The 14,609-nt window shown below is 33.3% G+C and overlaps 2 protein-coding genes across 2 annotated transcripts in view; one reads left to right on the top strand and one right to left on the bottom strand.

Moving 5' to 3' along the window:
• Positions 1 to 4,946: 4,946 nt before the first annotated feature.
• LOC111622021 (MOB-like protein phocein) overlaps positions 4,947 to 14,609 on the bottom strand; it is a 71,047-nt gene continuing 61,384 nt past the window's right edge. The window contains exon 6 of the mRNA XM_023364321.1: positions 4,947 to 7,743. Within this exon, the coding sequence (XP_023220089.1) occupies positions 7,621 to 7,743 (123 nt within the window). The 3' untranslated portion in view covers positions 4,947 to 7,620. The remainder of the gene's footprint in view (positions 7,744 to 14,609) is intronic.
• LOC111622030 (ATP-dependent DNA helicase PIF4-like) lies at positions 12,485 to 14,291 on the top strand. Its single transcript, XM_023364328.1, is given in 2 exon segments — positions 12,485 to 12,591; positions 12,632 to 14,291. A coding segment is annotated over 1 exon segment (858 nt). The 5' UTR covers positions 12,485 to 12,591; positions 12,632 to 12,710; the 3' UTR covers positions 13,569 to 14,291.

Below are 14,609 nucleotides of genomic sequence, written 5' to 3'. Positions count from 1 at the left end.
TTTTAAATTTGTATTTATGTTCTTTCATTCCGTTCTGTCTGGTAACTGAGGAAAATCAGTGAATCTGGTCGAAACGTTCTTAATTTTTATTAACTTCGTTGCTGGATTTATAAAGATGCAAGTTTTTTATGAACTATTTGCCTCCAGTTATTTTTGAATTTCATGACTTGTCATTCCTTTTGAGAACCAAGAGATCGAATCGCACATCCATATATGTGATACTTTCTTTAATTATAAGAAAACAAAAACAGCTGATGTTTTAAAAGTATGTTTAAATTGAGATTAGTCTTCCTTATAATTATCTATAAATACAAATAATTTTTATTAATTGATTTTATTGGTGAAAGCTACAGAAATAAATTTCTTAGAGTTGAGGTGCTATTTTGTGAGCACACTTCTTATGAATGATTTTTATTTTCCCCCCTTCTTACTGGTGGGTAGCATTGTGACAAATTACACAATGTTACACATGTTATTGGTGGGTAGCATAATGACAAATTACACATGTTCACTACATATTATGCAGTGAACAGGCTTCACAAAGTTATGGTAAGTGATAGTGTAAAATTGTGACAAATGTTTTTCACAATATTGCTTAAAACAATAAATTAATGATTAAGAACTATGTATAACGAAAGGGGAATGTTAAATCTTTCCAAAAGAATAATCTGTGTTTGGTCCAATAATCTGATAATTAACATTTAAAAAAAAAACATGAAGTGATAAAAAGTAGCCCCAGTTATGAAATCTACTTACAGTATTATTCTATCATTTTACAGCTTTTCCTAGACAATGGAATTATAACACCAATTGGGAAACTGGAATAATTCAGCGATAAACAGGTCTATCAAAGAACCTTAATTGAATTCCAACGAGATTTAATTCAAAATAAAACTTTTGGACTAATATTTTCAATCTGCAAATGGAGATCATCTTTAGGTATGTATATTTGATAATGGAATGCTTGAATAGAATAATGATGTTTTTTTAAAAATTAAATGAAAATTCTCAAATACATAAAAAAAAAAATAAGTTAATAGTGAGGTATAAAAATAAAAATTAAAAGGTAACCAATCAAATTATATAAATATAAATGAGAACATTCCATTATAATATCAATGTTACTAATGTTACAGTAACATTTTGACATAGAGATATTATAATAAAATGTTCTCATTTATATTTATATTATTTGATTGGTTACTTTTTAATTTTGTACCTCACTATTAACATATATATATTTTTTTTTTTATGTATTTGAGAATTTCATTTAATTTAATTGAGAATTTCAAAAAACATCATTATTCTATTCAAGCATTTCATCATCAAATACAGTAGAGCCTCGAAAACTCGGCACTCCGGATAACTCGGCCATATCTTGGCAGGGCAAAAAAATCCTTAGTTAATTAATTTTCATTATAGACAGCTTTATAAAAGTATAAAAGCTCTCATAAAGTATTTTTCTGAGGTCTGTCTTATCAGGTAAATTACTGTACACAGTGTATTCATTAATTTTCATTTTCATGTAGTAAAGGCGCTACGCCTTCATAATGGACGTACTTTTTTTTTGTTTAAGGGTATTTGGGCAGTTTATTCTCTGTTGTATTCTCAAGCAAACAATACATACAAGTACAATACAATATTTTCTGAGGAAATACGCATACTTATCCTTTTTTAACCCCATTCCCGATAACCCGGCATTTTCACAAACTCGGCCACCCTTCGGTCCACATCAGGCGAGTTTTCGAGGCTCTACTGTATCAAATAAAGATGATCTCCATTTGCAGATTGAAAATATTAGTCCAAAAGTTTTACTTTGAATTAAATCTCATTGGAATTCAATTAAGGCTCTTTGACAGACATGTTTATTTCCTAGACAAGTTGTAAAGCCACAACTTTTCTTCAATGTCCATTACAAATTTTTCTACATCTTATTAGGTAATGCAGAGAACTTGGAGAAGTTTGTATTGATTATTGTTAGTACCATCACAACAATGATTACTTGAATGTTTGGCCAACATTCAAGTGACAAAATATAACAAGATGCAAAGATAATATCTGGTGAGTAATTATGAAAGATGAACAAGAGCATTGCTAGTAACAATAACAAAAGTCTGTGTAAACAGAGCTTTTGTTATTGAACAGTAAAAGTCAATATAAACATGTCTGTCCCAAAAGTAAGTGTATTGATTTTTTATTTCAAAGTACACAAGAGTCACATCAAACTACAAATGATCTCCTTCACAGTAGGACTCTCGTGAGGTCACACAGTGGTTCCAAAGTTTTTTCCACTGGTTGTAGCAGTACTTAAATTTGTTTTCCGTAAGGGTGTATAGTTCATCGGTTACAACTTTTTTGATGTTTTCCACTATCTGGAAATGGCAACCTTTCAACTTGGATTTTATCTTAGAGAATAGGTAGAAGTCACACAGAACTACATCCGGGCTGTAGGGAGGTTGTGAGAGTGTGGGGATTTTTTCTTGGCAAAAATTCTCAAATTGGTAGTATTGTTGAGCAGGCACATTATCACTGTGCAGTATCTAATCTTCTGCAATGTCCCTACAGACTTGCTTGACCCATTTTTGAAATCATTCCAAGACAGCTTTGTGAACAGTAAAAGTCAATATAAACATGTCTGTCCCAAAAGTAAGTGTTTTAGATTAACTGTCTGTCCTGAAGGTAAAACTTCTTTGTGCACAATTTCACAGCTATTGAAAAAAAAACAATAAGCATCATCTTTACCCTGGATCTTTGTGACGTTTAAACACCATGTTCCTCAATAAGTGGCATCTCCATAAGCTTCAGTTAAATCTGCAAATGTCTTGATTGCAACTTTCTTGAGTTTCACACAAAACTTTGATAGCATAACATTGTTCAAGATTTTTCTCCACTTGAAATGCAACAATGTGTTAAAACTAGTGTTGTAACGAATAGTATATTCGGCCTCAGGCCAAATACCGAATATTTGGCCAGGAACATGGCCGAATAGCCAAATATTCGGCCAAACTATTCGGCTTGATTAACGCACGTATGAAAATTGGCGTGCAAACCTCATTTTGGCAAGGACCCAGCTTTCTATTGGCCCCCCGCTGTCACTACGCTTCGCTAATAGCGTTAATTCTTAACAGTTGGCAGGCAATAGCATCATGGCAGTATGTGATAAATGATGATATCAAATGTGAATAACAATGAAATGACCTACACAAGTAAATAACGGAAAAATAACAGAGAAGGACCGCAAAGTGAAAATGTGAAAATAAATATGAAGTTGAGTTGATAACATAATCGAACGAGTCGAAGCAGCTTATTGGCACGAAATTCGCAGCAGTCAATGCCAAACAATTGTTGTCATAGACTTCGGAAAGCTAAATGCTTATAATCAAAGTCACTTAGCATACACGGGCGAAAGCCTGGGACCGTTCGGGCTACCGAGCTGTCTCGAATCTGTGAAATCATAACTGTGACATATACCGACATCCTATCTGTCTCTTTTCTCCATTATCACCAAGCTATGAGCCACGTAATTATAAAATAGAAAAACTACGACAGAAAAGTGACAAATCGAAAGTATCATGAGCGCATATTATGATGTATGCATAGTCATACGTGGACTAGAGAGATGGAGGAAAGAGAAAGGAAAGAGCAAAGACGAGCGCTTAAAAAGGATAGGCAGGGTCAGACCATCACGTGTGCGACAATTCTCGAACAAATAGGTGTGTACGTGTGTTGATCTTTGTAATTATAAATTGTGAATACATGTAACTAATATTATTATTTTCTTTTTTATTTTGTGCATGTTATAAGTTATAAATAAATATAAACAAACAACGCTGACCTGATAACATTAAATCTAAATACCAAAATGATTAATTTATTGTGTTTTTGTTATTTCTTACTCCTGTTTTTAGGTATTCAGTATTCGGCCGAATAGGGTTTAAATATTGGTATTCGGCCGAATAGCAAAAAATAGGCCGAATACCGAATAGTAACTGAATATTCATTACATCACTAGTTAAAACACTATCTTGTACGAAGAGATTGTGCATGTTTGACTTAATCGATTAACTTGAAACAGGTCTATATATGCTGCTACAATATCCAGCAACATAAAAATACCAATTAATGATGTGTTAAGCTGTACAGTCATTAAATAAAAAATCAGTATGCTTACTTTTGGGATAGACCTTGTATGAACAGCAAAACACAAAAAATTTTCATAAGTTGCATTTTGACCTTGACAATCAACATGCATTAATACTGACTGTTGTTTTTTTGTCACCCTTGAGCATAAAACTTAAACCTGAGTAGCATTGTTTTTTTAAACTCATCTTGTAAACATTAAGAGTCTTCTTTTTATACTGGCCATACATGTCTGACCATGCCAACATTCACTCAACTGCTTTATTGTGGTAATGCCTGGCCACAATAAAGCAGTTGAGTGAACAGTTAAGTTTGTTTGTTTGTTTAGTTATGGCAACACAACACTTGGGTGATCTGCCCAGGGAGGTGCTTTCCAAGAAGTCTTTTTAAAGGAAACTTGCTCCTATTTAGGCATTACAGATGTGGAGAAAACCTGGAAAACTCCATGTGGCCAGCCCCTCCAAGCGAGGCATGAACCCACGACCACTCCCAGTTTCAGGGAATGAAGACCACTTGGCCACTGGTGGGCCATGAACAGCTAAGATATTCAGAGCTATATATTCAATATTCAACCATATATTCGAGCTATATCTAAGAAAAATTCCTTACTTTTCTGACACAGACTTGAAGCTGGTTTCCCAGAGTATAAATACTGTTCCTTTACTACTTTGGGCCATCCAGACATTGGTGGTAACAGATGAAAACATGTGATATGTGAAAGAAAACTTCATGGAATATTCCAAATTTTTAACTGATACTTTATTTTTGAAAGTATATTTTAAGATTTGTATTAACATATAATAATATTTAGAGCAAATCAGTAAAATAATTTATTCAATTCTTGAATGAAAGAAGAAAAAAAAAATTAAAACTTATATATATTTCATTAATCTCTAACAAATATTCATCTGTACTTCTAAAATATAAAAAAATTACTGCACATAACAAATTATTATAATCATTATTAGTTTACAAACTTTGTATAAATAAATTAATTATATGCTAATTGATCATAACATATTTAAACACTGCAGAAGAGTGTAATTGAAGATTAGTAAATAATAATAATAGCTAATAAGTAAGAGATGACAGTATGATAAACATGTTGAATTAATTATCAGTATAAGAGACATTATCTGTACTTTTGTCATCTTGGCAAACCTTTTACTATGTCATCACAAATAAGAGGTGTAGTTCCAATAAAAATCACATCAACAAGAATCCATACATTTTTAAAAATCATGGTAGCTGGCTAAAGGTAAATTCACCCTAGAATCATCCAGTCCAACTGTGTCTCCAATAGCTGTTACCACAATAATTGAATATTAATGACAAACAGCAGCAATGGAGAAAAATTTATCAACCAGTGAAGATGTAAATAATAATGTCACATCCACCATAAAAAGTTCTACATTTCATAATAGCATGAATAAAAACATGAATCCAAGAGTGTCCATTTTGCTAAGGCTTACACTGTTTAATAGATAACTGTACAAGTGCATATGCATTTGTCTTTTTGTCATTCTTTTGGAGTATGACAGAACAATTCTAGTATGAATATGCCTTTAAGAAGTAATGGATAATAATTTTGGTAAATGGTCAACTTTTTATTCATCACATTGAGTTTCCACAGCCACATATATGTCAACTTTTAGGAAATATTTAATTCAGTCTAATTACTATTTACATATTTGTAAATAGTAGACTGTCTAGTCATGATATCAGTAGACAGAGATAAATATACTATCAGAAATATTTACAGTCTACTGATATTATGAAGTTGAGGTTGCTAGCCATTTGCAAAGTTGATAAATGTGGTGTTACACCTTATAGTCAAACTCTGGTCAGTATCTCATTTGGAGCAACATGATAATGAATCAAACATCAAACAGTGAATATTGCCTGACACAAATTTGTAGTGCAAATTGGAAAGAAGAAAATAGTTCAATTGAATTAACACAGAAGAGAATTTTTTGTACTGCCTTAATAAATTTATCCTAATATCTTTGACGTATAATTTGATTTTTTTTTATTAGTTTCTGTCCTAAGCCAGAATGTCCTTTTTTTCCTCCATGTCCATCATAAATTTAGCTAAACTCACAACAGGGGGTAGCAACTACTAAGGGACAAACAACATCCACATGTGCTGAATGAATTGCCAATAAAAATTCCCAATATTTCTGACCTGAACTCAAACTTAGATCCCTCAGAATAACAGAATCATATTTTCACCAACTCAGCTATCTGTCAAAATTTGATTATAAAAATCATAAAATAAGCAGAAAATTAGGTAAAGATTAGATCTGAAACTGGTATGAATACTTATAACAGATCAGTTTTTTAATACTAAACAATATAGTTATTTTAAAAATAACTGATAATTGTCTAAAGTTGTGGAAAAGTCTGCCAAAGAAATCTAATAAAGAATTAAAAATAGAACAAAATGGTGTAGCATCAAGTGTCAAATCTATAATTCGAAATCTAGCAGTGAACTTAAGGGAACTCTGGACTAGCAGTGATGGTACCAGACTACATTTGACTACAAATAAGCCTTAATTTAAGACCAGCATCTGTTAAAAATTGAATTAATTAAATATAGACAGCAGACCCCAAATTTACAAGCAATATGACAAATTGCTGGTTGCCAACAGGCCACAGTTGATCAGAACAAACATAGATAAACCTACAGTATGTTGCAATCAATACACATTTCTCACTTCAAACATCTTAGTGACAAAACAAAAAAAAATGATTTGCTGGAAATTCCTATCTTTTAGATGTCTGACCATCTTTTCTTATCTTTTTTGTTTACTATTCACAAACTATATCCATATTTCTGATGTATAAATCCCTTTTTGAAATTAATAGCTTAGTTAACAGACAGAAGTTCTGATTTTCAAGCATCACAATGAATTGCTGGAAAAACATGCATTATTGGAATGAAACATGCATTATCCATTGAATATCTCAACTAATAATAAATGACACTTTCATAAAGACTGATGCAAATCATGGCAGATTCAGCATTAACAATAAGCTAAAGAAATTCTCTCTGTTCATAATTTGAGTCAAAACAGAATATTGGCAAAATCAGTTGTCGATGTTGATCATTTTAATTTTGTGTCTGCATGCATCAAACATAAAATTAATGTTTAGACAGTAATCAGAGTCCTTCCTTTTCAGTGATTTAAGAGGAAAGGACACTGACCCAAATCCAGAGTTACTGATGATGGACAATCTGTATTTGTGGGAAAGGAATGAGTATGTTGGATTAATAAGGAAAATGAGATTTTATTGAAGATTGGTTTGGACTAAAGATTTAGCCAGATTCTGACTGACCCTGCTGTTACCTTTCCACTAATTATGTTTCACTGGTGTAAATAACATCTGTCTTTCTGTTCACAATGCCAGAATGCCTCTCTCCTGGGCAGCATAGTTTCACTGGCAGGAAAGAGAGACAGGCAAGTTGATAGGAATGATTCAGGCTTCACTCTCTCCTGTGTTGGACTCTTCCTCCAGGATGGGCACGATCAGATTGTCCTTGGACATCAGGTTATATTTGGTAACGAAAGAGGTGAAACGACGACATAGGCAAGTTTCACTCTGCAAACAGAAAAAAAAATCATGCTTATTATGTTAATGAATCCATCATATGCAAAAAACAAGACAAGCAGGAGTTTAGTTCCTGACAGAACATTAATTTCTGGAACTAATAAAAAGTTTATAATGAGAAGACTGTTCCATCTTAGTTGGATCCCAATAACCAATAGCTCATCAAATGCTAGAAATGTAAGCTAATGTGCAACCATGTCCTTCTATAATGAAAGGGACAATGTAAGAAAGCAAAACTGGTAGAAGATTTTGTGACTGATGATCAGATCCAATAGTAAGAAATAATTTTAGTCTTTTAATCCAAAATTATAATAGCATACTCCAATAAACAGTTGAATCCCATTTTATAAATGTTTTCATGGGAACTGAGAAAAATATCACATAAGTGAGAAAAATGTACAAATTAAACTATTTTTGAATTTCTTTCAAAGTGAATTTAATTGTCACAAAATTATGGGTGCAGCACAAAACACTGAACAACTGAATTTGTATACAATTTCTTTGTTAAGAATTACGTAATTTATTATATGTATAATACATTTGAATAATATATAAAAGTAAAACAGTGTAAACTTAAATCATATACTTTTAAAAATTGATTGAGTTTTGTTTGTTTCTTGTTTTTCAATGGGTTTGTCATATATTAGTAGAGTATACAGCAGACATGAGCAAATGCGGCTCCGAGAGCTGCATGCTCTTTTTGAATTACATGTGGCTCTTTCTGAAAGTGTTAATTTCTGCTTTTTATTATTAACACAAAACGACTTCCAACAACTTAACACTTCGTTGAGTAATAATAATCCATGAAAACCTTTCTGTACTGCTCACGATTATTTACATCTCTGGTGATTTACATCTCTGCGAATGATTATTTACATCATTACGACAGTCAGTCACCACCTGAAGCAGACCTCGGTGGAGGTCGAAAGCGTATGTGGAGTAGTTAAGAACATAACACTTGTACAGAAAGGTTTTTGTGGATTATTATTTTTACTATTATTTTTACAATTTGATTTCTACAATTTTGTGAAAATATGTTTATTAAAAAATTCAATATTTGTTTTATATTATTGGGTTGTTCAGAAAGTAAGTTTGTTTCTTTTTCTGTGGAAAAAAAATATTTTATAATAAATAAATATTTTATTGAATTATATATTGACCAGTTTGGTCAAATACCTGTTGTCATCATTTCTGGTAGTAACATGATTTCACATTCATAAAAGTTTTGATCGTTGCTTACAAAAAACTGATCCAAGTGATTTTTGACATTGTCATTTCAAGTAAATGTCTTACAGTTAAAAAAAATTTGTACAGACCGGAACAAGTAATAATCCGAGTGTGCTCAATCTGGTGAATATGGTTGGTGTGATAGCACCTCCCATCTAAGTTATAACAGTTTCTGATGAGTTACCAAACTTGTGTGAAATTTGACATTGTCATAGTAAAACACTACACCTGTTTTGTTGATCAATTCTGGCTGCCTTTTCTGTTTGATGATATTACTCAATTTGTTTACTCAATGGCAGTACTCTTTTGAATCAATTGTTAAATTGTCTGGTAAAAGCTCCAAAAGAAAATTTTCTTAAAATCCCACCAAAGAGAGTATCTCTCTTTAAGAACATGTGGAACCCTTATATCAAGCTTTGAAACGAAACCAATTTGTTTCAAGTAATCATAAATGGTTCAATTTGACAGATTTTTATCTCTTAGTGATTTCACGTGTTGTTATTCGGCAGTTTGCTTCAATCAGTGCCTTTATTTTGTTTTCATTGGCTTCAACTGGCCATCCAGAACGTGGTGCATCTTCAATATTGAAATTGCCAGAACGAAATTTTGTAAACCAGTTTTGGCACTGTCGTTCTGTCAATACATCTTCTCCATACACATCACACAATTTTTTTCTCGCTTGAACAGCATTTTGATTTTTTGGTAATAAAAAAGCAAAATATGCCAAAAATGCTGCTTTCAATCTTCCATATTTGATGGGACACAAAAAATAAACAATTGCATGAAATCAAACAAAATTTTTTACAAATAAGCCTTAAAATTCTAGCTGTCGAAATATATAATGATAATATGGTTTAGAATGAAAATGGCGGGAAAAATACGACTAATCCATCTAGTGGTAAAAAAAACAACCTAATATATTTATATTATATAATAAAATCATGGTACAGAATAAAAAAGTACAGAACTGCAACTCCCATGCATTTTGCAAAACCTACATTTTGGCTCCCACTGAACTCTTGCTTGCCCATCCCTGGTATATGACATTAGATGTCTCCTGCCAAAACTCATTTTACAAAAGAGTGTAGAGTCAGAGAACCTGTGTTCTGTGGAATATACCGTATTAGCCCGAATATAACGCTATATTTTTCTACCATTTATTTTCCGTTAAAAAATCGACTTGCACTAAATTCGGGGTTTAAGTAATCGAATGTAATATAAACAAGGACATTTTCCTACAGAGGTTGCCTGTGTTATTAGCTATACAATAGAGCGTCGTTTATCTGAAAGCTGGTTATCCGAAAGCATTCCAGTCGGCAAATTTAAATTTTCGCTAGTGCTGTGACGCTGCAATCTTCGGCTATTTCTTGGGTTACTCAAATATTTTACGTTTTTGATACTAAATTAACATTTGAAGTATAATTTTTTATTGTTTTTATATTTTTCAATATATTTATTTTGTTTGTACATAATAAAAAAATAATTTTTAACGATACAATAGTCTTCGTTAGGCTTAACATCGACGAAAATTCAACGCGAAGCGACACGCAACGGAGAAAAATTTTAACATGAGATAAATTAATATTTTTTTTCGTACATGATTCGTTATCCGAAAAATAAGTTATTCGAACCACCCCAGTCCCCAATTGATTTGGATAAATGACGCTCTACTGTAATTACATAAATAAACGCTTATCTGATTGAATTTTACTTTCTTTGAATTCTTTTATGAGTATTATTTTTTTCCTAAACATCTTTATGAAAATTTTGGAGTCGCGTTAAATTCGGGGTCGCGTTATATTCGGGCTAATACGGTAGGTTAAAAACCTCTCCATAAAAAAAACTTTAAAAATGGAGTATACAACGAGTAAGTATAGTACACGAAAAGCTGGATGCATTGACATACCCCATACTGTTTCCTGGAGGAGACAACGTATGGACAACCACAATTGCAAGAGTAAAGAAGAATGAGGCACAGACATGAGAAAGAATAAGTATGCAGGAATATTTCTCTTACAGATTGTCTCCTCAATATGATGAACTTAATCCAATATTGAGTGTGGGAAAATTGAAACAATACATGGTGGATGCTTATATGAGAGCTGAGGCAAACGACTTGAACTGGGTGAAAAATAATCAGTCAACATTGAGATCAGAGAAATATAATGGTTTAATGGATGCGATAGAACGGGATGAGGAAGTTCATGGGAGGAATAACCTGATAGGAAAAGCAGTTATACTGCCTTCAAGTTTCCAGGGTGGAGTACGAAACATACAGCAGTATTACCAAGATGTTATGGCCATTGTCACAAAGTATGGAAATCCTGATTTATTTGTTACAATGACTTGCAACCCAAAATGGAAAGAAATAACTGAAAACCTCAAACCTTGGAAAAAAGCTGAATTCAGACCTGACTTGGTCACACAAGTATTTAACTTGAAACTTAAACAACTTCTTGATGACATTACAAATAAGCATAAGTCATTATTTGGGAAGGTTGTTGCTCATGTTCATGTGATTGGGTTTCAGAAGAGATGTCTTCCACATGCACACATTCTGATCATCTTAGACAAGGATGAAAAAATTACCACTCCGGAAGATATTGATAAAATTGTGAAAGCAGAGATTCTAGATAAAGAGACTTCGCCATGACTTTTTGAAATAGTCATGAAACATATGATCCATGGACCATGTGGGAAGAGAAACCCTTAATGTCCCTGCATGGTTGACAGTTATTGCACGAAGAAGTTTCCAAAGTCCTTCTGTGATGCTACGCTTGGAAATTTGGATGGATATCCATATTATAGACGACAGAATCAAGGATCTGTTGAAATGAATGGGAAGTTGATAGATAATAGCTGGGTTGTTCCTTACAATCCATACTTATTACTAACATATAATTGTCATATAAATATGGAGATCTGTTCATCAGTAAAGAGTGTGAAGTACTTATACAAGTATGTATACAAAGGTCATGATTGTGCAAACCTTTGTGTTACTGAGAAAAACGAAACAGATGAGACAAAGGAGTATGTGGACTCATGATATGTGAGTGCACCGAAAGCAATTCATTGAATTTTTAGATTCAAGATGCATGATCAGTCGCACACTATCTATAGACTACCAGTACATCTGCAAAATCAACATATAGTGTACTTTCAAGGGAAATGAACAGGTGGCTGCAGATTGAGCTCAGAGGAAAGATACGAAATTGACAGGATGGTTTAAGTTGAATGTAGTAGATGAAACTGCGCATGACTTTACTTATTCCGAAATAACCAAACACTTCGTTTGGAAGGATACGACTGCAAAGTGGGAAAGGAGATAAACGGGAGGAGAGAAAGTAATTGGGAGAATGGTGAATGTAAGTATTAAAGACCCAGAAAGATACTATCTTCGATTACTTTTATGCCACAAAAAGGCAGTGACATCTTTTCAACACTTATGAACAATTGTGGTGAAAGAGTCCATTCAGGTAGGTACCTTTCAAGAGGCTGCGAAGCACAAGGGATATCTTTTAGATGACACAATTCATGAAGCCATTGTTTATACAATGCCATTCCAGCTTATGCAAACGTTTGCCTATATCTGTGCTTATGGCCTTCCCTCAGATGCTATATGCCTATATCTGTGCTTATGGCCTTCCCTCAGATGCTCTTAAGTTATAGAATGATAATTTACAGTACTTGACAGAGGACATTTGCTATGAGTGATATCTCAAACAGGGTGAATGTCAAAGATGTGCCGAGATGAACTTAAGGATGTAAAAGATACCCTGACTCTTCTTGGTCATTCACTCTGCAATTTCAATTTACCTGATGTGGGCTATGATTTGCCAAGTATGAATCAGATTATCTATAATTCAGACGTTGAGCAGGAGGCCGCAGATGAGATAATTAGATCTTTGAATGACGACTAACGACAAGCATTCACAATGATAATCAACGCTGTGAATGATGAAGCGATCTACCCTAAATGTTTTTTCCTGGTTGGACCCGGAGGAAGTGGGAAGACATATTTGTATTGAACTCTTCTTCATTACTTTTGAGCAAGGAATGAAATTGTCATCCCCACAGCATCAACCGGAATTGCGGCAAACTTGCTTAGTGGAGGTAGAACTTAACATTCTCTGTTTAAGTTACCATTAGAAGTCAATGAGACATCCATTTCAAACCTGGGTTTGGAGTCGAAAGATGGAAGAGATATTAGAGTAGCGAAGTTGCTTATCGTGAATGAATGCACCATGGCATCGAGCCATGCTATGAATGCCATCGACAGAATTCTAAGAGAGGTAACTGGACATCAAATTCCATTTGATGGGAAGGTAATGTTACTTGGAGGTGACTTTCAGCAATGCTTAAACATTCTCCAGCACACAATGCGACCAGCGATTGTCCAGTCTGGACTTAAGTATTGCAATTCTTGGAGCTACTTTAAGAAACTCACATTGCATACCGATATGAGATCACAGGACCCTAAATATAGTAAATGGCTGTTGAAATTGGGAAACAGCACTTTGGGGAATTTTTTTGAACTTGAACACACTATTGAAGTTCCCCTGAATTTCTTTGTGAAAATGATTTGGTGAAGGAGGTATTTGGCGTGCAAATAACTCCTATGATACCAACAATTAAAAATAGGGCTATAAAATATATATAGGGCATTACTTTGCCCTAAAAATGCTGACATCGACAGAATCAATGTTGAAGTTTTGAAACTTTTACATGAGCATGGGGAAAAACTTATTACAGCTATGATGAGCTACAAACTGATTATCACTAGGAACGATTAAATTACCCAATCGAGTACCTGAACAGTGTATGTGCAACTGGATTACCTCCTCATGAACTCCACTTGAAGGTTGGAACTATCATAATGCCGCTGAGGAATCTTAACACAAAAAGGGAATTGTGTAATGGAACTCGATTAGTCATGATGAGTTTGAGAGATCATGTCATTGAAGCTGAAGTGCTTACTGGGTCTGGATTGGGACAGATAGTCCTTATACCACGAATTGATTTGACAAATTATGGTTCTGATTACCCATTCACCCTGAAACAAAGACAGTTTCCTGTGAAGGCTTCGTTTGTGATGACCATCAATAAGTCACAAGGACAGACCCTTGACAAGGTTGGAATTTTTTTGTCTGAATCCGTTTTTGGACATTGACAACTTTACGTTGCTTTCTACAGAGTAAGGAGAGCAACCAATGTGAAAATCAAGATACTGAAAATTTCAGAACAAGGCAAATTGATTCAAAATAATAATAATTTTTTTACCAAAAATGTTGTGTATAGAGAAGGTTTATGACAGGATAAATGACGGAATACAGAATACAGTTAAAGAATATCTTCAGTCTGTAATACAGAAATACTGTTTGCTGTGTATTGATCTGTTAACATTAGTTTTTAACGTGAAGATTTATATATATACTTATACTTGATTTTTTAATTACAGTAGAGTGTCGTTTATCCAAATCAATTGGGGAATGGGGTTATTCGGATAACTTATTTTTCAAATAACCGATTATGTACGAAAAAATATATTAATGTTGAAATTTTTCTCCGTTGCGTATTGCTTTGCATTGAATTTNAAGTATGAAAAAATCCATTATTAGTGTAGTATATTA

Source organism: Centruroides sculpturatus, unplaced genomic scaffold (assembly GCF_000671375.1).
Source record: "Centruroides sculpturatus isolate CEXI.00-Female unplaced genomic scaffold, Cexi_2.0 scaffold225, whole genome shotgun sequence".
Taxonomy (NCBI): Eukaryota; Metazoa; Arthropoda; class Arachnida; order Scorpiones; family Buthidae; genus Centruroides; species Centruroides sculpturatus.
The sequence above is the reverse complement of the archived record's forward strand: the minus strand, read 5'-3'. Positions and strand labels throughout refer to the sequence as shown.